Below are 25,675 nucleotides of genomic sequence, written 5' to 3'. Positions count from 1 at the left end.
ATCCCCGGATCGATTGGCCGTCTGGGGTTGTGGCTCAATGGAGTGAAACCTGCCACCAGGAGTGTTTAGGATCCTCGGTCCCACCCGGTGCGACTGCTAAAGAGGAGGTCCGAGTTCCCCCCAATCTTACAGCGGTGCCGGCTGAGTACCACGATCTTGCTGACGTTTTCAGCAAAGATCTGGCTCTCACGCTTCCCCTGCACTGACCGTATGATTGTGCCATTGATTTGGTCCCGGGCGCTGAGTATCCGTCCAGCAGGCTGTACAACCTCTCACACCCTGAGCGCGAATCAATGGAGACCTACATCCGGGACTCTTTAGCTGCCGGGTTAATCCGGAACTCTTCCTCCCCGTTAGGTGCTGGTTTTGTTGTTGTGGGCAAGAAGGATGGCGGACTCCATCCATGCATTGATTATAGATGGCTGAACAAGATTACGGTTCGCAACCGATACCTGTTGCCTCTATTGGTTTCAGTGTTCACGCCCCTGCATGGAGCCAAAATATTCTCAAAATTGGATCTTAGGAATGCTTATCACCTGGTTCGGATCCAGAAGGGAGACAAATGGAAGACGGCATTTAACACCCCGTTAGGTCACCTTGAGTACCTGGTCATGCCGGTCGGCCTCACTAACGCCCCCACAACGTTCCAAGCGTTGGTAAATGACGTCTTGCGGGACTTCCTGCATCGGTTCGTCTTCGTATACCTGGGCGATATCCTCATCTTCTCCCCAGATCCTGAGACCCATGTTAAGCATGTACGTCAGGTCCTGCAGCAGTTGTTGGAGAACCGGCTGTTTGTGAAGGGCAAGAAGTGCGAGTTCCACCATACTTCTTTGTCCTTCCTGGGGTTCATCATCTCCTCCAACTCTGTTGCACCCGATCCGGCCAAGGTAGCGGCGGTGAGAGATTGGCCCCAACCAGCAAGCCGTAGGAAGCTGCAACAGTTCCTCGGCTTCGCAAATTTCTACAGGAGGTTCATCAAGGGCTACAGTCAGGTGGCTGGTCCCCTGACAGCCCTGACCTCCCCAAAAGTCCCCTTCACCTGGTCGGATCGGTGCAAAGCCGCGTTTAGGGAGTTGAAACACCGGTTCTCGACTGCGCCAGTTCTGGTGCAGCCCGATCCTAACTGCCAGTTTGTTGTTGAAGTGGATGCCTCTGACTCTGCCTATTTTTCCCGCAGGTTGACCCCGGCAGAACGGAACTATGACGTTGGCAATCGGGAGCTCCTGGCGGTGAAAGAGGCCCTGGAGGAGTGGAGACACTTGTTGGAGGGAGCTGTGGTTCCATTCATGGTTTTCACTGACCATCAGAACCTGGAGTACATCCAGACCGCTAAGCGTCTGAACCCCAGGCAAGCCCGTTGGTCACTGTTCTTTGGACGTTTTGACTTCCGAATCACATACCGCCCCGGGACCAAAAACCAATGGTCTGACGCATTGTCCCGGGTGCATGAAGAGGAGATCAGAACAGAGCTGTCGGATCCACCTGACACCATCATCCCAGAGTCCGCTATCGTCGCCACCCTCACGTGGGACGTAGAGAACATCGTCAGGGAGGCCCTGACGTGTCACCCGGACTCTGGCGGTGGACCACCGAACAAACTGTACGTCCCACCAGACGCAAGAGCTGCAGTCCTGGACTTCTGTCATGGTTCCAAGCTCTCCTGCCATCCAGGGGTGCGAAGAACCGTGGCAGTGGTCCGGCAGTGATTCTGGTGGGCGTCAATGGAAGTCGATGTCCAGGAGTATGTCTGGGCCTGCACCACCTGTGCCAGGGGCAAGGCAGTACATCAAGCAGAGAGAGGACTCCTCCAGCCGTTGCCGGTGCCTCGATGCCCCTGGTCCCATATAGGCCTGGACTTCATCACGGGTCTTCCTGCGTCCCAGGGAATGACTACCATCATGACAATAGTGGACCGATTCTCCAAGGCGGCCCACTTCGTGGCCCTCCCGAAGCTCCCGACGGCCCAGGAGACTGCAGACCTCCTGGTCCACCATGTCATGCGTCTGCATGGTATCCCCACGAACATCGTCTCTGACCGTGGTCCCCAGTTCTCCTCGCAAGTCTGGAGGAGTTTCTGTAGGGAACTGGGGGCCACCGTGAGCCTCTCGTCCGGGTACAATCCACAGACTAATGGACAAGCAGAGCGGGCTAATCAAGATCTGGAGCAGGCCCTAAGATGTGTGACCTCCGCGCACCCGACGGCCTGGAGTCAACATCTGGCCTGGATCGAGTACACCCACAACAGCCAAGTCTCATCGGCGACCGGCCTCTCCCCGTTCGAGGTGTGCTTGGGGTACCAGCCCCCATTGTTTCCGGCTGTGGAGAGAGAGGTCGAGGTCCCCTTGGTCCAGGCCCACCTCAGAAGGTGCCGTCGGGTGTGGCGAACAGCCCGCTCTGCCCTTCTGAAAGCCCAGACGAGGGCGAAGGGCCATGCAGATCGCCGACGCACACCAGGGCCCGGCTTACCAGCCCAGGCAGGAGGTTTGGCTATCCACTAAGAACATTCCTCTGCACACGGACTCACCGAAATTGACGGACAGGATTCATCGGACCCTTTCCCATTGTCAAAGTCATCAGTCCGGCTGCAGTGAAGCTTAAACTTCCAGCTTCATTGCGGATCTACCCAGTATTTCATGTCTCCAAAGTCAAGCCCTGCCACACATCCAACCTCTGGACCCTCAGACCAGTGCCGCCTCCTGCCTGCATCATCTACGGGGAGCCTGCATGGACTGTGAGAAGGCTCCTTGATGTTCGCCGGAGGGGTCGGGGGTTCTAGTATTTGGTGGACTGGGAGGGGTATGGACCCGAAGAGCGCTCCTGGGTGAAGCGGAGCTTCATCCTGGATCCGGCCCTCCTGGCCGACTTCTACCAACGACACCCCGACAGGCCTGGATCCTGTTGTGTGGGCCACCCGAAGAGGAGGTACTGCTGGCTCACCACCAGAGGACGCCTCACAGGAGCCCCAGGAGCCCGGAGCTGACAACTGTCAGACATCACTCATCATCACCACATTCCATAAAAGCCTGGAAGTTACCAGTTACCAGCTTACCCGTCAGGTAAACTTACTCAGCCGTTCTGTGCCATACGCACACGTTCTTTGCAGCAGAGCTTTTTGCAGTCGTTAACCTTTTTTGAACACTTGCAGCTTGTAGCCGAGTTTGTGGAAGTTGGAGGAGTTGGCGTCTCCACTCCTCACTTCAGACTCTGATTAAGTGATTCATAAGGCACTGCACGTACTCTGAGTTCCTGTATTTGGAGGTGGAGGTTTTTTCCCTCAGGAAGGAACTATATTTTTGCTGACTGTTGCTGGGTGTACACACACCCACCTATAACCTGTGTCTGTTCCTGCCAGCGGTACCAGATCCGACAGCTGGAAGCGGTGGCCACCTGGGGACTCAGGACTTGGCAGCTCCGGTGGATTACAGGTCTGCGTTGGCGGTGGAACCTCGTGGGTCCCGGCTCTTCTCTGGACAGGCGTCTCCTACACTCGGGCCTGCCCACGCGTCATCTTTTGTGTAGATTGATTGACAGACTAAAAGCATATTTGGTTGTTGTGCACATTTGCAGAATAAATTGTTATTTATTCGGACTTCCTATTAGCCATTCATTTACGCCCCCTGTCGTGGGTCCGTGTATTTCACTTTCCCAACACCCCGCCTCCACACAAAGATGGGAGTTTCTGTCTCCTCTTTGCTCGGACTTGCTCTCAGACACCTGCTGGCTCACTCTTAGGCTAAGATTCTTTACCAGGAAATTTTAGGCTAAGATAAGAGCTCTTTGAGAAACCTTTGAGATGCTTTGTGGATATGAGCCCTGATTTTTATGGAGAACACTTACTTTTTCGCCTCTGCTTTCTTGGCTGATGCTGCTCAACGTCCAGTCTCCGCTTCTGTGCCTTTGGTGGCATTTCTTGTGGTTCCCTGGGCCTGATGTCTGCAGCTGTCATGGGTGCAAGGAGATGATGAGCAGAGCCACCAGTTCTCTGCTTCTGCTGAGTGAGCAGGCTGCTGTGGAGGATCTCTTCTGTGGATGGCCTCAGAAAGTCCTAGAGAGACATGTTTTTTCATGAGGAATATGATCTCACAACACAACATCACAGATAAGTCAGAATAATACTTTTAATGGGGGGAAACTTGAATTTTTAAAGCCACATGAGTTCTCCAGATTTCAAAGGTCACCTTGATCACATGTCGCAGGTTAAAATAAACCAGATTAGTACACGCTACTAAAGTGCACAGATTTTAATATGGATCTTGCCAAGATGTTGACTGAATGACGGCGTCTTTGATTCAGCCACATAATTGCGATGAGCTTCCTTTATGGACTGAGAATGTCTGAATTTCTTCCCAAACACAAGCATTGTTACAGTTAGTCTGTGAACCAGTCATCAGTTTTGACCTAATCAGTACCATGTAAGGTGACAAAACACCACACTTAGAATCCAGTCTCAGTGTACCATGGCTAACACAGAAATGTATGATAACCATCCAAGGGTGGTAGCTGGGGTCAATGAAGAATTAAACAGAGGTCAAAATGTAAAAATGATTCATTCATGTTGAAACTATACTACATTATTTGTCTGATCATAATGATTCCAGAAAGGTAGTTTGGACTAACTATGACTGAATGTTCTGGAGTTATGGGGTAAAAACAACTCAAATGGTGACAAAGGTCAGTTTTAGTTTGTATAGGTGTCAAAAGTTAAAGTTGCTCCAATTTCAGTAAAAAATGAAGCAGGATATTGGTTGACATAAAAGCATTAATAAATTAAAAAGTTTTGACTGTGCTGAATGTTTGGTCTCCAAAGTAAAGGTCAAACAAGGTCGATGTCCATTGGATTCTATGACACGTGACATATGTTACCCTGTAACACGATAACTATGCATGATGGTGCACATGGTGCAAACTACTGATTTTAAAACCCTATTAACACAGAGATAATCCAAACTATACCTTTTTGGAATCATTAAGATCAGACAAATAAAGCAGTATAGTTTTTAACAAGATCAAAGTATTTTACATTTTGACCTCTGTGGCATTCTTCATTGACCCCTAGCTGGCTATAACTACCACCCTGGGATAGTTATACATTTTTGTGTAGGCCATGGTACACTGAGACTGGATTCTAAGTGTTGTTTCATCTCCTGAAGTGGTACCGAAAACCTGCTTGGCTCATGGACTAAGTTTGATGAATCAGCATTTGAACCCCTCGTCAAATCCATGAGATCAAGATAGAACATGCTGTTACAACCTCATGTAAAATTGGCAGAAGTGAATGTTTTGAATGACAGCACACTAAAAAACAGTGTATCTTACCAAAACGTGCAGTATGTCGCCATTTAGGGAGTTCAGCTGGTCTGAATACCGAGATGGAATTCTTTTGACCTTCCCAGGGTTGACTCTGTTGATGAGACATTTTCCTGCATCACCAGGAAACAGAGGCCTGGAGAGGAGAAATTTGACCAAAAAAATTAATAAAAAAATTCAATTTTGCTGGTAACAAATTTGATACAATCAGCTTAGTTATGAGTTTCAATACTTACTTTAAAGCACACAGCTCATAAATGAGACATCCCAGTGACCAGATAGACTTTTCGTGATAAAAAGTCTTGTTGAGTTTTTCCTGGAAAAACAAAGGAAAGAAGTTTAGATTCTGCATTTATAACATGACAGCTTGCGTTGTTATACTTCATAGAATTTTGTCAGTTTTGAAAGTATAATCCCAGAAATTAGGAGCACTCAGTCTGACCTCTTGGCCAGACCTCACAAGCTTGAATGGGGAAGGAACCTGAAGCTAGAGTCCCTTAAGCAAGAGAGCAGCGTCAACTTAGAACATGGTGCCATTTTGGTTCCAACTGCACTGAACTACTGAATGAACCTTTTATGTTTTCAACATTTTTTTAAATCATTTAACCACATACAGCAACACAACCAGGTACAGGTGCTATCAAAATAAATCTAAAAATAATTAAGCTATCAAATTTACATCAATTTACAAGTTATGATGATTCATTTAATTAATTTAAAGCCTGATTTTATGTTTATGCAGCTTTGTAACTCCGTGTCATGACATCTGTGACAGTTTCATAGTTCTCTGTCACTGGATGATTAATTTGACCCTCAACAAGCTGTTCTTTCTACAATCGTCACCTCCAATTCAAAGGTAAGTTGTACAAGTTCATCTTTTTCCAACATTGTTTTGTAAATTTGTGGATTTTTCTGCCAAATGTATGTGATCCTGAAATATAATCAACGTGTGCACTGCAAACACTATTAAAATATGATGGCAGATGAAGCACAGCCTTTTGTGTCTGATTTAACAGGTGCCCGTCAGGCTGTGGGTCCGAGTCTGAGCACGGTGTGAAAAAAATAAATGGTTGGGCTTTAAATCATGGAAATGACTCCGGTCCCGCTTTCCTCAAATTGGCGAGTGTCAGCATGTACAACTTTAATTTGTACCTCTGTTACGTTGCACGTCCAGACTGCTCGGGGTTTTTAATGGAAATACAGTGCGATCGGACGGACATTTTATCTGATGTAAGCAAAAAATCCATTATACAAAATCTGATATACACAGTGTTTATTATATGGAAAACAATACAAAAACTTTGGGACTTTTTTTGTCCGTGACTGCAAATATCCGGTTTATACGATGACAGTTTAGATGAGTTTTACTGAACATGGGACTGAACAATATACACTCAACAAAAATATCAACGCAACACTTTTGGTTTTGCTCCCATTTTGTATGAGATGAACTCAAAGATCTAAAACTTTTTCCACATACACAATATCACCATTTCCCTCAAATATTGTTCACAAATCAGTCTAAATCTGTGATAGTGAGCACTTCTCCTTTGCTGAGATAATCCATCCCACCTCACAGGTGTGCCATATCAAGATGCTGATTGGACACCATGATTAGTGCACAGGTGTGCCTTAGACTGTCCACAATAAAAGGCCACTCTGAAAGGTGCAGTTTTATCACACAGCACAATGCCACAGATGTCGCAAGATTTGAGGGAGCGTGCAATTGGCCTGCTGACAGCAGGAATGTCAACCAGAGCTGTTGCTCGTGTACTGAATATTCATTTCTATACCATAAGCCATCTCCAAAGGCGTTTCAGAGAATTTGGCAGTACATCCAACCAGCCTCACAACCGCAGACTATGTGTAACCACACCAGCCCAGGACCTCCACATCCAGCATGTTCACCTCCAAGATCGTCTGAGACCAGCCACTCGGACAGCTGCTGAAACAATCGGTTTGCATAACCAAAGAATTTCTGCACAAACTGTCAGAAAGCGTCTCAGGGAAGCTCATCTGCATGCTCGTCGTCCTCATCGGGGTCTCGACCTGACTCCAGTTCGTCTTCGTAACCGACTTGAGTGGGCAAATGCTCACATTTGCTGGCATTTGGCACGTTGGAGAGGTGTTCTCTTCACGGATGAATCCCGGTTCACACTGTTCAGGGCAGATGGCAGACAGCGTGTGTGGCGTCGTGTGGGTGAGCGGTTTTCTGATGTCAATGTTGTGGATCAAGTGGCCCATGGTGGCGGTGGGGTTATGGTATGGGCAGGCGTCTGTTATGGACGAAGAACACAGGTGCATTTTATTGATGGCATTTTGAATGCACAGAGATACCGTGATGAGATCCTGAGGCCCATTGTTGTGCCATACATCCAAGAACATCACCTCATGTTGCAGCAGGATAATGCACGGCCCCATGTTGCAAGGATCTGTACACAATTCTTGGAAGCTGAAAATGTCCCAGTTCTTGCATGGCCGGCATACTCACCGGACATGTCACCCATTGAGCATGTTTGGGATGCTCTGGACCTGCGTATACGACAGCGTGTACCAGTTCCTGCCAATATCCAGCAACTTCGCACAGCTATTGAAGAGGAGTGGACCAACATTCCACAGGCCACAATTGACAACCTGATCAACTCTATGCGAAGGAGATGTGTTGCACTGCATGAGGCAAATGGTGGTCACACCAGATACTGACTGGTATCCCCCCCCAATAAAACAAAACTGCACCTTTCAGAGTGGCCTTTTATTGTGGACAGTCTAAGGCACACCTGTGCACTAATCATGGTGTCTAATCAGCATCTTGGTATGGCACACCTGTGAGGTGGGATGGATTATCTCAGCAAAGGAGAAGTGCTCACTATCACAGATTTAGACTGGTTTGTGAACAATATTTGAGGGAAATGGTGATATTGTGTATGTGGAAAAAGTTTTAGATCTTTGAGTTCATCTCATATAAAATGGGAGCAAAACCAAAAGTGTTGCGTTTATATTTTTGTTGAGTGTATTTACCTTGCAAAACTTTGACAATAAAGTCACTTCCATCCCACATAGCTGACTTTATTTTCCCAAATTTTTCTTCTTTTCGGATCTGAAGGGAATCTGTACATCTTGAAGCCCTTGTTGTGTCCATTTGTGCCTCCAAATGCACAACAAGCCAGCATTTTCAGCAAATAAAAGAATAAAATAGCTGGATTTCCATGCAGACAGATTAACAGTGAACGCTATTTTGGCACCAAGATGGCACCATGAGTCACGTGACCCTTTTTTGTTTGTTTCTTTTTTTGACTCGTCATGTCGCTACTCTCTCAATTAAGGGACTCTACCTGAAGCTTCCCCACCCACAACCATATTTAAAAGTGTAAATCATCAAACCAGTCTCTTGGCAGTTCATGGTGGTAAAAAGTATGGGGCGTTTTTCGTGATGGGGCACGATTTCATTTTGTGACAGGGCATGAAATGTGGGGTGGCAGGGGGGTATGGGGGGTTATAGTTAGGTTTAGGGGAGGGAACACATTAATGCTATGGTTAGAGTTAAGAGAACGGGGAGGATTATAAATAGCAAGATGAAAAAACTGTGTCACGAAAATGGGGCGCTTTTCATGACAGGGGCGCAAATGAAAAAAATGTGATGGTATAGAAACGACTACTGTTACTGAGGATGATCTCTTTGTGCTCTGCTTTGACCCGTACTTGTAAATCTCTGACATGTCTCCTGACAAGAAGGTACTGCAAAAACAAAAAACAAAACAAAACAAAAAAAGTGAACAAGAAAATGGACTTACTAGACACATGCAGTGAAGCGTCCCAGACTGCGTTTTGACGTAGTCGTTCCGAGTGGGGAGGATGTCTGCCAGCCCAAAATCACCTAGCTTAACATTTAAGTCATAGTCGAAAAAAACATTAGCTGGCTTTATGTCCTGATGGAGAACAACACTGCCATCGGGGTGTCTGTGGCAGTGTTCCGGGGCTGAGGTGAGTTGCTCCAAAACCTGAAGAATTAATTCCTCAGGGAGGAACAAGCTGTTGGGATGAACAGACAACCAGTTAAACCAGCAGAGATTTCTACAAAGCACTGACATCAAACTACATGCAGAAATAATGCAAAGTGAAGACGAATTAAGGATGATGTTTTTGCCTTTTTTTGATGCAGCACTTGATGAGGCTGGCCAGATCACCACCCTCACAGTACTCCATCACAACGTAAACCTTGTTCTTTTCTATGAAATGATCAACATACTGCACGATATTTGGGTGGTCGAGCTCCTTCAGGAGGTTGACTTCCTGGATGATCCTGTTCTTGAGACTCTCTCTCATCTTGCGGGTGTGCACCACCTTCCACGCCAGGATCTACACATACCAATGGGCTTCATTAAAAACAAATCTTAAATACATAGAATTCAACACAACCATATGTGTCAGTTCCCACAATCAACTATTTTATTGTTAATTTTGATGAAAGATTAAACTTTAGTATAAAATATTAGAAAGGGAAAGTCTTCTCATAGCTTCCATATGTTTACAGGTGACCACATCCGGCATGATGTACTCAAGGTTTGAGTGTTTACAAATGTGTGCAAACTCCATACCACCTGCAAACAAATGTGCAACCTTATCTACTCACATTGCACACTAAGGACTGCATCTTTCAAATATACAAAATAGCATGTAATGTCCATTTAACAGATTTGCCTTAATGTATGCAATTTGGTGTGTGTCAACACAAATGTGCCAAATACTCTTAGAAGAACATGCAAACTGACACATTCATTCATTCATTTTCTATATCTGCTTTCTCCAATCAAGGGACACAGAAAACATAGAAAACACCATCATTAAACATTAATTTATAGTGGCATTTTTACAACCCCTGGCAAAAATTATGGAATCACCGGCCTCGGAGGATGTTCATTCAGTTGTTTAATTTTGTAGTAAAAAAGCAGATCACAGACATGACACAAAACTAAAGTCATTTCAAATGGCAACTTTCTGGCTTTAAGAAACACTATAAGAAATCAGGAAAAAAAATTGTGGCAGTCAGTAACGGTTACTTTTTTAGACCAAGCAGAGGGAAAAAAATATGGAATCACTCAATCCTGAGGAAAAAATTATGGAATCATGAAAAACAAAAGAATGCTCCAACACATCACTAGTATTTTGTTGCACCACCTCTGGCTTTTATAACAGCTTGCAGTCTCTGAGGCATGGACTTAATGAGTGACAAACAGTACTCTTCATCAATCTGGCTCCAACTTTCTCTGATTGCTGTTGCCAGTGTTGTGTGTTGGGGGGTGTGGCTGGAGGTTTTGGTGTTGTTTTCTTTTCTTTGCTCCTCAGGTGGCATGGAAGATTTGTCTGTGGAAAAAAGGTGCTGGCTGAAGAATCCTCACCCTCGTCAATATCATGTGAGGCACCTGGGACTGGTGCTCACGTGCAGCCCTAAAGACTTTCAGCTGTAGCGGATAATTGGATGGCGTTCTGCTTTTAAGGCATGTGTGAACCAAGCAGAACTGCCGGGAACTCGACCTTGTGATGTTCGTTTGTGAGACGCTGAGGACCGCACCTGGGTTTGACACATTAAGCCTGTGAAGCAAGGAAGGGTGAGGACACATGCTGTCAGCACACAGTAAAGGTAATTAACTGTTGGACTAATTGTAGATAGTAACTTGATGTTTTGCTACATAGTATACGTGAAATTGTGATGAGAATGGTGTGGCTTGCTTCTCACTGCAGTGGCGTGCAGGATAAGTGATCCTCCACTTATTGTGAGAAGCTGCTCATGTGCATAAAGATAAAAAGTACAGACCTTGATGTGTTGCTGATAGCATGTGTTTTGTGAAAGAAATTGCTATAACTGCTAACGTACCTCACATCTTCTGTGCTTCAACAGAGAGTCAGTTTGTCGTGTCCACCTGGGGGGTGTCTGTTTGATGGTAGTGAGTCCAGGAGCACCGGACTTCTCTCCCCATGAACACTGGAGAGCGTGCCAGCAGTCACTCCTCTTGAAGGACATTGGGTTGGGGTTTTTTTTTGTATAATTTATTTAGGCACAGGTGAAAAATAAATTGTTTTTTGTTGACGGAACCGCTTTCTGGTTATTTTTAGTGCTGGGTCCTGTCTGACGCAGGTTCGCTCCTCAATCTGCGTCGACACATAACAGTAGTTCCCGGCCATTCCATAATGGACCCAGCGGCAGAGGCGGTTCCTTTTGCCGAGAAAGTCCAAGAACACTTGGAGAAAATATGGGAGCAATTACAGCATCTCGCAAATCAAATTAAACAAACAGACGCCCGTGTTACGGAGCTTGCAGCGCAAGTCGTTCCGCTTCCTGCTGCGTCAGCTGTGGCATCAGTGATACCGGGGCAGATAACTCCGTCACCCAGGGATTCGGTGTTTGAACCGATTATCTGTCATCCGGAGCCTTATGCGGGAGATGTCAAGGCTTGTGCTTCGTTTTTGATGCAATGTTCTCTGGTTTTTGCTCAGCGACCGGCTTCCTTCTCTTCTGATGGGAGCCGTGTTTCATATGTGACAAATTTGCTCCGAGGTGACGCCTTAGCTTGGGTCACAGCGTTGTGGAGTAACGACTCCCCATTGTTAGGGTCCTTTAAGGATTTCTCCCGGGAGTTCCGACTGGTTTTTGATCATCCGGTGAAAACGAATACCGTTGCTCAACGGTTACTGAATCTTAGGCAGGGGAGGCGGAGTGCGGCGGAGTATTCCGTGGACTTTCGGATTTTTTCTGCTCGGTCAGGTTGGAATGCCGCAGCTTTGCGGGGCGTGTTTGTGGACGGGTTAAATGAGTCATTAAAGGACGAGCTGGCGGTCCGTGACGAACCAAACGATTTAGATGAGCTAATATCGTTGGTAATTCCTCTGGATGATCGGATGAGGGAGCGTGGACGCGAGAGAGGACGCCCATCAGAGCGGGGTTTTTCGTCTCGGAGCTTTCCCCGACACAGGTCTGGGCCGCCTCTTCTTCGCCCCACTGAGGCTCCCCCGACGGGACCTCTGGCTCCTCCTGTCGACGAGCCCATGCAGCTCGGTCGAGCAGAGATTTCTGTATTGCCCCGACTATTAGACGTCAAAAAGAATAATGGTGACGTGACTCCAAGTGTTCTGGGACCGGCAATATAATACACATATATAAAAAAAAAAAAACCTAGCACGGGTAATTGTTTTTTTTTTTCTTCTCTCTCTTTTTTTTCTATTTTTGGTTGGTGATTTGTAGTTTTGTCTGGAGGGGGAGGAGTGGCTGTTCGGCGGTTGGATGTCCGCCTGGACTCTTGTCCTTATTGCTTTTTTATGTGTTTTTAGGTATTTTCTGTTTGGGCTTGTTGGGTCGTTTTCTTTTGTTGCTTTTTATTTCTCTACATTCCTAACCCCAGCCTCACTTGCCCCAAGACCGTTTGTCTTGTGGGTTGTGGGGTGGTGCAGGTTGGTCACTGAGTATTCTCAGAAGACCTCTGCACCTGGGGGGGGGGGTGTTAGAGGCGTTTTTTTTTTTTGTTTTGGTTAGGGCCCGGTTCCACTCCAGCCTCGGCGTGCCTTTGTACCGTTTGTCATTGGTGTTGCCGGGGTATGGTGCTGCGGGGACTTACCTCAGTCAGAGGGGTGGCCCGATCTGTTGCCGTTTGCCATTTCGGTGGTTCCACCCCTCCCGAGGGGCTGGGGTATGGTCGAGTTGAGGCACCGGACGTTTTTCCGGTTCTCCGCTGCGCCTTGGGGTTGGAGCCGGGCTAGTTTTTTCCTGTTCCCTTCTCCGGCTTAGTATTGTGAGCGGTTCGCTGCTATTGAGCCGCTGAAGGGCTCTGGGTGGGACCTAGGGTCTTTCGGGGTGCCAGGGGAGGGTAACGGGGTTTAGAGTCGTTTTACCATCCCCCGGGGTTGTTTTTGGTAGTCCTCCGGGGGTTGATTTTTGCTTTTGTTTTGTTTCCTTCTGGGTTCCGCCTCCAGGGTTGATGGGACGGTCCTCTGGGGGGGAATTGGCTTGGGGCTAACTGGCCGAGTGTGCCTGGGTCTGGGGTTCCGGGGTTGTGGGGGGGGGTGCCTCCTGGGGTTGATGGTACGGTCCCCTGGGGGGCGCCGTTTTACTCTATGTACACCTGGGGACCTGTGTGGGATCTTGGTTCTGGCTGTTCCTCCTGGAACAGGCGATGAAGGCCTTCTGGGGGGGGTTGGTCTTTGCAGGTCATTCTGGGAGGGTTGTTTGTTATGTTTCTTTCGTGTATTTCTGTTTATATTGTGTTTGTGGGACTATGTTGGGTTTTGGTGTTTGGGATGTTTTTTTTTCTTCCCGGGGTTTGATGGGACGGTCCCCTGGGGAGGTTGTTGGGTGGGTTTTGTGTTTGTTTTTTTTTTGTGTGTGTTGGATTGTTGGGGTTTGTTTTGGGGCTTTTGTTGACTCCAGCCGGCCTTCCAGCTACGGTGCCTGTCCTGCTGTCTGTGGTGGACCTTGGGAGCGTGGTGCTGTCTGCTTCCTGGTATGGACCCCGGAGGGAGGTGCTGTTCTCGGTCCTGGTCTGGTCGGTCGCCGGGGGGCTTCCCGTTGATGGGGGGGTACTGTTGTGTGTTGGGGGGTGTGGCTGGAGGTTTTGGTGTTTTCTTTTCTTTGCTCCTCAGGTGGCATGGAAGCTGATTTGTCTGTGGAAAAAAGGTGCTGGCTGAAGAATCCTCACCCTCGTCAATATCATGTGAGGCACCTGGGACTGGTGCTCACGTGCAGCCCTAAAGACTTTCAGCTGTAGCGGATAATTGGATGGCGTTCTGCTTTTAAGGCATGTGTGAACCAAGCAGAACTGCCGGGAACTCGACCTTGTGATGTTCGTTTGTGAGACGCTGAGGACCGCACCTGGGTTTGACACATTAAGCCTGTGAAGCAAGGAAGGGTGAGGACACATGCTGTCAGCACACAGTAAAGGTAATTAACTGTTGGACTAATTGTAGATAGTAACTTGATGTTTTGCTACATACTATACGTGAAATTGTGATGAGAATGGTGTGGCTTGCTTCTCACTGTTGTGGCGTGCAGGATAAGTGATCCTCCACTTATTGTGAGAAGCTGCTCATGTGCATAAAGATAAAAAGTACAGACCTTGATGTGTTGCTGATAGCATGTGTTTTGTGAAAGAAATTGCTATAACTGCTAACGTACCTCACATCTTCTGTGCTTCAACAGAGAGTCAGTTTGTCGTGTCCACCTGGGGGGTGTCTGTTTGATGGTAGTGAGTCCAGGAGCACCGGACTTCTCTCCCCATGAACACTGGAGAGCGTGCCAGCAGTCACTCCTCTTGAAGGACATTGGGTTGGGTTTTTTTTATATAATTTATTTAGGCACAGGTGAAAAATAAATTGTTTTTTGTTGATGGAACCGCTTTCTGGTTATTTTTAGTGCTGGGTCCTGTCTGACGCAGGTTCGCTCCTCAATCTGCGTCGACACATAACAGCCAGATCAGCTTTGCAGGTTGGAGCCTTGTCATGGACCATTTACTTCAACTTCCACCAAAGATTTTCAATTGGATTAAGATCCGGACTATTTGCAGGCCATGACATTGACCCTATGTGTCTTTTTGCAAGGAATGTTTTCACAGTTTTTGCTCTATGGCAAGATGCATTATCATCTTGAAAAATGATTTCATCATCCCCAAACATCCTTTCAATTGATGGGATAAAAAGTGTCCAAAATATCAACGTAAACTTGTGCATTTATTGATGATGTAATGACAGCCATCTCCCCAGTGCCTTTACCTGACATGCAGCCCCATATCATCAATGACTGTGGAAATTTACATGTTCTCTTCAGGCAGTCATCTTTATAAATCTCATTGGAACGGCACCAAACAAAAGTTCCAGCATCATCACCTTCGATTCGAGATTCATCACTGAATATGACTTTCATCCAGTCATCCACAGTCCATGATTGCTTTTCCTTAGCCCATTGTAACCTTGTTTTTTTCTGTTTAGGTGTTAATGATGGCTTTCGTTTAGCTTTTCTCTATGTAAATCCCATTTCCTTTAGGCGGTTTCTTACAGTTCGGTCACAGACGTTGACTCCAGTTTCTTCCCATTCGTTCCTCATTTGTTTTGTTGTGCATTTTCGATTTTTGAGACATATTGCTTTAAGTTTTCTGTCTTGACGCTTTGATGTCTTCCTTGGTCTACCAGTATGTTTGCCTTTAACAACCTTCCCATGTTGTTTGTATTTGGTCCAGAGTTTAGACACAGCTGACTGTGAACAACCAACATCTTTTGCAACATTGCATGATGATTTACCCTTTTAAGAGTTTGATAATCCTCTCCTTTGTTTCAATTGACATCGCTCATGTTGGAGCCATGATTCATGTCAGTCCACTTGGTGCAACAGCTCTCCAAGGTGTGATCACTCCTTTTTAGATGCAGACTAACGAGCAGATCTGATTTGATGCAGGTGTTAGTTTTGGGGGTGAAAATTTACAGGGTGATTCCATAATTTATTCCTCAGAATTGAGTGATTCCATATTTTTTTCCCTCTGCTTGGTCTAAAAAAGTAACTGTTACTGACTGCCACGATTTTTTTCCCTGATTTCTTACAGTGTTTCTTAAAGCCAGAAAGTTGCCATTTGAAATTACTTTAGTTTTGTGTCATGTCTGTGATCTGCTTTTTTTCTACAAAATTAAACAACTGAATGAACATCCTCCGAGGCCGGTGATTCCATAATTTTTGCCAGGGGTTGTACAACCCAGTCTCATGGCAGTCCGTGAAGGCATCACGAAAAATTAATATATTAGTTTGTGATACCCTCACAAATATGGGGCACTCTTGTGACAGGGGCATGGGAAAAAAATGCTTGAAACCACACATTCTGGGCCTGATTTACTAAAGGTTTATGTCTGTAAAAACTTGTGCAAACCTCAGTTCAAGTTGTCTTCCCTGTATATTAGATCTGGACAACAAGGTGCTTTGCACTTTGTGTCCAGTAACTTTACTTATGTGCTGATTTCATTGCATTTTGTTTATTTAACCAGGTTAGTTCCATTGAGATTGAGATCTTTTTTTTTTTTTTTTTTAACAAGGGAGACCTGGACAATTTTTAAAGTTTCCAATCCAGCTAACCTGCTTGTGTTTGGAGCTGAAACAGTAGCTCAGCACCGTGAACAGCTCCACCTCCAAGACTTCATCACAGTGGCTTAAAGACACCATGCTCTTCCTCAAACTTGACAAGATGAAATACACAATGAGAGGGTGTACAGACAAGTTTATTTGCATTTGGCAACCATTTATTTCTTATTTTAAGGATTTGAAGGCCCTGCCAGACTAAGTGCTGCTCGGTTGTATACTGATGGTGTGATCTCTTTTTGAGCCAGGGTGGGAAGGGTATAAGTTGATGGGTTTGATTTGTGCGCATTTTCACTGTTTTCTTTGTTCTTCGTTTGTTTTGTAAAAAATAAAAAAATAACAAAGCTGTAATAAGTGTGTTATATTGTTGTCAACAGTAATCGACATATGTTCCAATAAATATACTTTGGGAAAAAAAGATTTACTGAGATTAACTTTACTTAGATTTACTTACTTTTCCATCAGACTTTCTCAGAATTTTCTGGCATTTTCCAAAAGCACCAAAACCGACTGTAGACAACACTTCAAAGTCTTTGACTGAAGCCATGCTGTTACTCTGACCTGAAGTTATGATCTACTTGTTGCTCTGACCTGAAGTTATGACCTGCTCCTTACTCTGATCAGAAGTTCTGACCTGCTCTTTCCACCAGCTGACCACCAACTGACAGACTAACCACTGATGACGTCTGAGGTGTTCTAACTCAAGGTCAGGTGGCCTGCGCCCTAACATTGCAGTTATTCAAAATCAAGGTCTCATGGCCTGTGTCCTGAGCTAATATTGATTAAACCTGGTGGAAACATGGCTATTATACTCTAAAAAGTAATTCAGTGGCTTTGTATTTAATTCAGTCGCTTTGTATTTATCACAGCAGGAAACAGCTATAGTGACATAATAAAATCTTTGAAACACATTCAATTGATTGTTTGAGTTGGATATATCAAATGAAATGCCGAAAGATTTAACAGTTCATTTTATCTTAACTTTACATTTATTATTTGAATTTATTTCATTGAAATAAATTAGCATTTGCTTAACAAATTATATATTTTTTTAAAATATACTTAATTTGTTTGGTAAATTTCATTCAGAATATTTAGAAAGGACTAATATACTTAATATTTTACTTAGATTTACCAAGATCAAGTATTTTTAAGTGACCGTCCATCCATCTGTCTGAATATTTGCAATTATATTTCAAACTTCTTGTGCCCAAACTAACCAAGAAGTGCACATGGGTAGTCCCAACAGGGAGTGTGATTACCATGGCAGCACTGATCTGCTTGCATATTAATTAGGTTCTGGAGTCAGTGGATGCGAAATCATGATTGAGACTGTATGTTACCTGAGCTTGGGAGCCAACATTTTGTCACAGCCTGCAACTGACTCCAAGGCACCCACTAGACACCAGATGACCTTGCTATGTCATCATGAGGTCATCCAGTTCGGAACCTTATCAAAAGGTGGTGGAGGGAATTGCCCATTTATAACATCTTGTTTGAAACATGTTGTTGTTCAGACACTTTTTAAAAAGTTCTGTCTTGTCCCTTTCCCGTTGCTGCTGGTACATTTAAGTCTGTTATTTTGTCCAGTAGTGTACCCCAAGTTTCTGTCCCGGGACCTCATTTGGCTTCAAAGGTTTTTATTTTAAAATAAGCTCATTTCAGCTGTGCTAGGCTTGAATCTGTTCCTCGCCTGTCCAGCTCTGGAGATGACTCTCTCACGTGGCACAAATGTTGGTGACATATGCAAACAGATTCTGTCCAGCTTGTAAAGAGTAAACGGCTGCCTCCATCCTCCCTGTCTCTTCTTGCAAATTCACAGATGAGCGAGTGAGTCTCACATGCCTGTCTATTACATACGGTATTTTATGATGGCACAATCATATTATAACACAAGTATATTATTAATGTCTTTAAAAGAAAAAAATAGTAAAAAAAAAATTCAAGATGTACATAGAACCTCAGTGCCTTACTGTTTCATGACACTTTGCCCTTTATTGTTCCATGAAAGTGTTGTGTTGAAAATTGGCCATCAGATGTCATCATATTTAATTTTACCAATTGCTTCAAAACACTGAACCATTTCAACACAAATGCTTCATGTTGCTTCAGTGGTTCAAAAAGCTTTGGTTTCTCTATCAGTAATTTAAACTGTACTTAATGATGGTGGATGACGTCCCCCAAGTGTCAAGTCTGGGAGCATGTGCCAGTGTTGCCCTTCACCCCATCCAAGACACCTATCAGGGCGTGGCACAAACTGGGTGGACACAAATGCAAACTATCACAGCAAATGCAACTAGAATAGGGTTTAATGCAAGAAACAAGCAGGGATTGGATACACAGGCAGTCCAGTAGTGAAGCAAAGGCACAGACAGGCGTAAAGCTGAGGCTTGGTCAAACAAATAGGCTGAGGTCAAAATACACAGCGTGGCGGCAATCAGAGGCAGAGACAAAAAAAATGTGGTCGAAGACAAAACGAGGTCAAATACCAGCAGGCTGATCAGAAAGCAAAACAAGACAGGACGTGAGGGCTGGAAAGTGAAATACATTCAACAATCTGGCAGTGAGCTGTGAGACTGAGGGCTTAAATAACTGGTGGTGTAATTAGTGGAACAAGATGCAGGTGTCAGTCAAAGTTCTGAAAGGAGGCGTGACTAGTCAACAAAGATTATGCATGGTGCAAGATAGTGAAGGCAGGAAAACACAGAGTGGAGTGATGAAAGAGACAAAGACATGTGGGCAGGTGCAAGAGCGGATGTGGATGAAAGCACAGAGCAGACAGAAACAAAGTGAGAGACAAAGAGACAATGACAGGTGCAGTGATGTGGAGTGGGAACACAAGATTTAAAACCCGAAGACAGAATACAATGCAACTATTAACAGGACCAAGACAGAGTGTGAACATGAGAACTCAAAGCGGACTAAAAGTGGATAAATGAAAGACTACATAAGAACTGAAAGCAAAACCCAACCTTATAGCATAACTGAAATCACAAATGAGATGAGCAAAATAAACAAGTGATAAACTAATGATCAAAAACAAACCGGCTGAACAAAACTAGAACGGAACTGAACAATGGCAAAAGTATGAAAGTAACAAAGAAACAAAGTGGCAAAGCAAAATCAAACAGAGTATAAATGCAACCCATGACTATAGAATAGTGCAGTAAAGAAAACAAGATAACTGATAAACAGAAAATACAATAAGAGAGATAATAACCTGTGACTAAAGCCTAATACAATAAATGTGATAAACAGAACTAAACTAAGACTAAAGTGACTAAGTGTGAACAAATACAAGGATGATGAAACAGAAAAAAACAAAGATAACATAAGCATGACCATAACAAGACATGAATAAAACCACTGACGATTCAGAATCTGGAGGTTAAAGAGAACCCACAACTAAAGACAGGAGCCCATCATGGGCTGGAGCATGACAACACCACAGTAATGCCTTGGGTCATGGATGGCAACCACCCAGGTAGACAAACGGTGTATTCCCACATTTTTAAAATAACCATCGATCTGCTGTGGCCAGGTGAACCATGGGAGTCCCGAATCCTCGTCATCTATAAAACAATTATTATGGATTAGGGCTGTACGATATATCATTTGAGCATCACCACTGTGATGTGCACATGTGCGATAGTTACATCACAGGGACTTGCGATGTTGCATAATTAAATTAAACATGCACATTTACATTGACGAGATCGGGGTAAACATCCAGTTTCATTTTCAAGACTAAGCAACAGAAGATGTTAAATTTACTTGAATACAGCATCCTGGTTATGTGTGTGCATGATGTGCACGTTCACCCTCTCTGCACTGCATCAATCACATTTTTATAACACAGAGGGACTTCTTGAAAAACGCAGTGTTTATTCACAAGCAATTTCAACAATAAGGAATTAAGTATCTCCAAACAGTGTTTTGTGTGAACACATTTCCTCAGACTGATGAAGAATCCAGCTGAAATGTGGAAATTTACTCAGTTTGCCACTTTGAAATGTTCTCGCCTTCCACTGTTGCATTGATGTTCTGAGTATTTTTATTGATTTATTTTCATGCCCTTACAAGTTTCAGAGCTTTAATGCAGTCAGCGGACAGACTGAATGTGAACACAGCCTGGGAAAAACTTTGGAGCGCAGCTTTTCCTTAAACATTAAATCACTGAGAAAAGAGCTATGAAAGTGATAGGCAGAAAAGATGAATCTTCCCTTCAAACCATCTATGAAAGTTCAGCAATTAATTTGGCACACAGGACCTTAAACTGCCCATCACAGATTCAGTCCTCTGCGTATGACTTGTTTCCTTCAGGAGGACATTACAGAGAAAGTAAATGTAATACTTGTTATGGTTTGGACACGGATTGAGGAGCGATCCAGTGTCTGAACCCAGCGTCAAATAACCAGAAGCAGTTCCAAAAGAAACAAGTTTTTTTTTCCCCCCTAGTGCTGTACATGAAATACTAAACAAAACTGGTGAGGTGAAGAGGCGGCGCGCTTTCTCAGCGTCTCAATAGATCGGAGCCCGAAAGTTTTGGACTCAGGAATTCCGCCGACACCCCCCCCCCCCCCACCCCCCCGGTGGCTTTTCCCAGGACTGTACTCTGTGAAGGAGGACCAGAGGTGAGGTTATTCAACATTGTTACCACAAAATATTATTTAGAGGCACACTTATCAGCTACACGTTCAGGTCTGCTTTCAGATTTAGTTCAAAACTGCTCACAGCTAGTGGAGGATAATCAATCCGTGCGCCACTGCCGTGAGGAGCAAACCAGACAATTTTCACCAATATTTAATTATAGCTGCGTAAAAACGCCAAATTACAATTACAGATAAGCCTTGCAGAATAATCACCTCTGACGTGTGCTGACCGCGTTTGCCTCTCACCCTCGTCCTCCTTCACAGGCGCAATGTCAGAATCTGGAGCGGCCCTCAGCGTCCCCAAACGATCATCACATGGTCGTATTCTCCGGCAATTCAGCCCTGATCACTGCTGGCTTAAATGCAGCTCTTCATTTCTTCATTGGCACCAGCTGAGAGTCCTTAGATCTGCACGTGAATGCCACAGGTGTCATAGATCGTCCTGATAGAGAGCCGCACATGAGTGCAACAGGTGCAGCAGATCACCGTAACAGAGGTGAGAGACTCTTCTGCAGCACACTCTCCCCAGAGATCAGCCCCAAACCACCTGGGAGGAAAATAAACACAAAAACAGCAAAACAATGCCCAGCCAAACCCCCCAACACACAACAGTACCCCCCCCCGTCAACGGGAAGCCTCCCGGCGACCGCATAGACGCTGACCGGAAAACAGCCCCTCTCATCGGGGTCCAAAGCAGGAGGCGGGCAGCAACGACGCCCCCAGAGTCCACAGCAGGCAACAGGGCCGGGAGATGCGGCTGGAAGGCCGGCTGGCATCAAAACAAAAACACCCCCCAAACAACTCCAAGAGAGTCCCAACACAACCCAACATAAAAACAAAAACAGAAAAAAAAAACCCCCAGCATCCCCCACAGAGAACACCACAAACACACCCCAGGAAGCACACCGGGGAAAACACAAAAGAAAAAAACACCCACCCCAACACCTCCCCAGGGGACCGTCCCATCAAACCCCGGGAAGAAACGAAAAACAGACAACCCCAAAAACCCAACAAAGCCCCACAACACAATAACACAAGGTACAGTAAGAAAAAAAAAACAAAAAAACAATCAACACCCTCCCTCCAACATGTAGAGGTCAACGCCCCCCAGAGGACATTCTCGTCAACTCCGGGAGTAACAACCATGGCTGGGGCCATCCAGCAATCCCCAGGCGTATACGGGAGCCTTAACGCCTCCCAGAGGACCGTCCCATCAAACCCCCAGGAGACACCCCCACGACCCAGAAACCCCCACCCCAGCCAAACACGGCCAGTTGGCCCCACAGTCAAACTCCCCCCCAAAGGACCGTTCCATCAAACCCCAGAGGTGGAAAACAGGAGGAAACATAAACATAAAAATCCCAAACCCACAGGGGACCCCAAAAACCACCCCAGGGGCAAATAAAAACAACGGGAAGCCCCGTTGACCTCCCCAGCACCCCGAAAGACCCCGGAACACCCCCAGAGTCTGTCGGCAGACACGTCGTGGCAATCGGCTCAGGACTACTGAGCCGGGGAAGACAACAGGCAAAATGTAACCCAGCCCCACCCCCAAAGGCAGGGGAAAACCGGCAATACGGCCGGTGTCGTCTCTCCGACTATACTCCAGTCTATCGGGAGGGGTGGACAGAGGAAAAGGCATACGGCTCTGATTGGCCCCACCGCTCCGACTGAAGTATATTCCCACTGCCCCACACCCCAGTGATGCCAATGGCGAACGGTCAGAAGCTCACCAAGGCTGGGGTGGAACTGGGAATGAACTAAACCTAAATAAAGGCCCTGAAACCCCCCCCCCCCAGGTGCAGAGGTTTTCTTGGGGATGCCCAGCATAACCAACCTGCACCACCCCACAACACTAAAGACGAATGGTCAGAAGTGTGTGAGGTTGGGGTTAGGGGACAGGGAAATAAAAAACAAAACAAGACGACCCACACCACTAACAAAAATTAAACAACTATAAATACTAAAAACCCACGCTTACCTGAGCCAGAGCAAACTCCGATCAGCCTGCCTGTTCACTCCACTAGAACTGCCTCAAGTGCTGTACACAAAAATCAGTTCACAAAAAACTCCCCAATTATATCCCAAATAATTCCCAAAAACACCTGGAGCCATATTACTGTCCTGTCTGACACTCGTTTGACCGGGGCAATATGGCTGTTCTAACCCTTCCGAGTTGCATTGGCTCATCCACTAGAGGAGCTAGAGGTCCCGTCGGAGGAGTGTCAGTGGAGCGAAGAGGAGGCGGTCCGGACCTGTGTCGGGGAAAGCCCCGAGACACAAACCCCGCTCGGACGTTCGCCCTCTCTCCCGTCCACGCTCCTTAATCCGATCATCTTGTTGGGAAAGTGTAGGGACACGGACCCACAACAGGGGGCGTAAATGAACGGACAATGGAGGAAGTCAAATATGAACACTTTACTGTTGTGAATAGCACAACTCCACACAGCAGATTACAGAATAGGTGCAACAATCAATTAACAAAGGTGTCGTGTGGGCAGGCTCGAGGATAGAAGACGTCTGTCCTGAGAAGAACCGGAACCACACGATTTCCTCCGCCACCGAACCTGGAAAATACTGGAGCCGCCAAGTTCCGAGTCCCCAGGTGGCCACCGTCTGCGCGTGTCGGATCTGGTACTGCTGGCGAGGAACAGAAACAATCAGATGTGGGTGTGCGAACACCCAGTAACACTTATGGTGGATATTCCACCTCCACCTCCGCAAATATGAACACAGTCTTTTACAGAACCTGAACAGTCACTTGTCTCACTGATCATGAAGGGTGCGATCCATCACCCTGCCGTTACCGACCAGCTCAGCCTCCCGCTGACACAAACGACTGAAACCTCCTGTACAAAGATCAGAAACACACAGTGCAGTACGGCACAGATTAAGGCTGGGAATGTTACCTCCGTAGGTAGAAGATATCTCGGCAACGAGGTGGAGATGACGTCCGGTCTTTATGGAGTGAGATGTTGTAGAGTAGATGGGTGACAGCTGTCAAGAGATAATGAGTGACAGCTGTCACCCCCGGCTGTGTCCGTGGCGGCAGCGCCCTCTCGTACCTGAAGCCTGCACTTCAGGCAGGGCGCCCTCTGGTGGTGGGCCAGCAGTACCTCCTCTTCTGGCGGCCCACACAACACATATAGACGAATAACCAAGGATATCAACTCATTTAAATCCTTCGGTTCGTCACGGACTACTAGCTCGTCTTTCAGGGAATCATTCAACCCGTCTACAAACACCCCCTCAAAGCGGCAGCGTTCCAACCGGATTGTGCAGAAAAGATTCGAAAATCCACAGAATAAGCAGCTGCGCTTCGCCGCCCCTGTCGGAGGTTTAGCAATCGTTGAATCACGGTATTTGTCTTTACCGGATGATAAAAAACCAAACGGAACTCACGGGAAAGTTCATCAAAAGATTCTAGCAGTGATGATTTATTGCTCCACAACGCAGTGACCCACGCCAGGGCGTCCCCTCGCAGCAGATTTGTAACATATGACACACGGCTGCTCTCAGAAGAGAAAGACGCCGGTCGCTGAGCAAAAACCAAAAAACACTGCATCAAAAACGGAGCACAAGTCTCCACATCTCCCGAATAAGGTTCCGGATGACATAACCGGTTCAGGAGACGAATCTCTGGACGGCGAACTTATCTGTACTGGGCTCGATGGAACCGGAGCTGCAACCGCAGGAAGCAGAACTGCCTGCGCTACTAGCTCCGTAACACGGGCATCTGTCTGCTGAATGTGGATCGAAAGGTGCTGTACTTGCTCCCAAGTCATCCCCAGGTGTTTCTGGACTTTTTCTGAAAAGGAACTGCCTCTGCCGCTGGGTCCATACTGGAATGGCCGGAGAATTCTGTTATGGTTTGGACGCGGATGGATCAGCGATCCAGCGTCTGACTGAGCCCAGCGTCAAATAACCAGAAGCAGTTCCAAAAGAAACAAGTTTTATTTATTTTTTTTCCCTAGTGCTGTACATGAAATACTAAACAAAACTGGTGAGGTGACGAGGCGGCGCGCTTTCTCAGCGTCTCAATAGATCGGAGCCCGAACGTTTTGGACTCAGGAATTCCGCCGACACCCCCCCCAGGTGGCTTTTCCCAGGACTGTACTCTGTGAAGGAGGAACAGAGGTGAGGTTATTCAACACTGTTACCACGAAATATTATTTAGAGGCACACTTATCAGCTACACGTTCAGGTCTGCTTTCAGATTTAGTTCAAAAGGGCTGCTGCTCACAGCTAGTGGAGGATAATCAATCTGCGCGCCACTGCCGTGAGGAGCAAACCAGACAATTTTCACCAATATTTAATTATAACTGCGCAAAAACGCCAAATTATAATTACAGATAAGCCTTGCAGAATAATCACCTCTGACCGCGTTTGCCTCTCACCCTCGTCCTCCTTCACAGGCGCAATGTCAGAATCTGGAGCGGCCCTCAGCATCCCCAAACGATCGTCACATGGTCGTATTCTCCGGTAATTCAGCCCTGATCACTGCTGGCTTAAATGCAACTCTTCATTTCTTCATTGGCACCAGCTGAGAGTCCTTAGATCTGCACGTGAATGCCACAGGTGTCGTAGATCGTCCTGATAGAGAGCCGCACGT

General features: G+C 46.0%; 1 protein-coding gene across 1 annotated transcript; it reads right to left on the bottom strand.

Annotated features, from left to right (window-relative positions):
* Positions 1–1,721: 1,721 nt before the first annotated feature.
* LOC117524301 (serine/threonine-protein kinase Nek2-like) lies at positions 1,722–16,958 on the bottom strand. Its single transcript, XM_034186067.1, has 8 exons — positions 16,866–16,958; positions 9,455–9,666; positions 9,086–9,339; positions 5,766–5,806; positions 5,547–5,626; positions 5,320–5,446; positions 3,841–4,048; positions 1,722–1,765 (listed from the first exon to the last, which is right to left on the bottom strand). Exons 1-8 carry the CDS (start codon positions 16,956–16,958, stop codon positions 1,722–1,724), a joined length of 1,059 nt encoding a protein of 352 aa, XP_034041958.1.
* Positions 16,959–25,675: the final 8,717 nt, after the last annotated feature.

The sequence above is a fragment of the Thalassophryne amazonica genome, chromosome 14, assembly GCF_902500255.1.
Source record: "Thalassophryne amazonica chromosome 14, fThaAma1.1, whole genome shotgun sequence".
Taxonomy (NCBI): Eukaryota; Metazoa; Chordata; class Actinopteri; order Batrachoidiformes; family Batrachoididae; genus Thalassophryne; species Thalassophryne amazonica.
The sequence above is the reverse complement of the archived record's forward strand: the minus strand, read 5'-3'. Positions and strand labels throughout refer to the sequence as shown.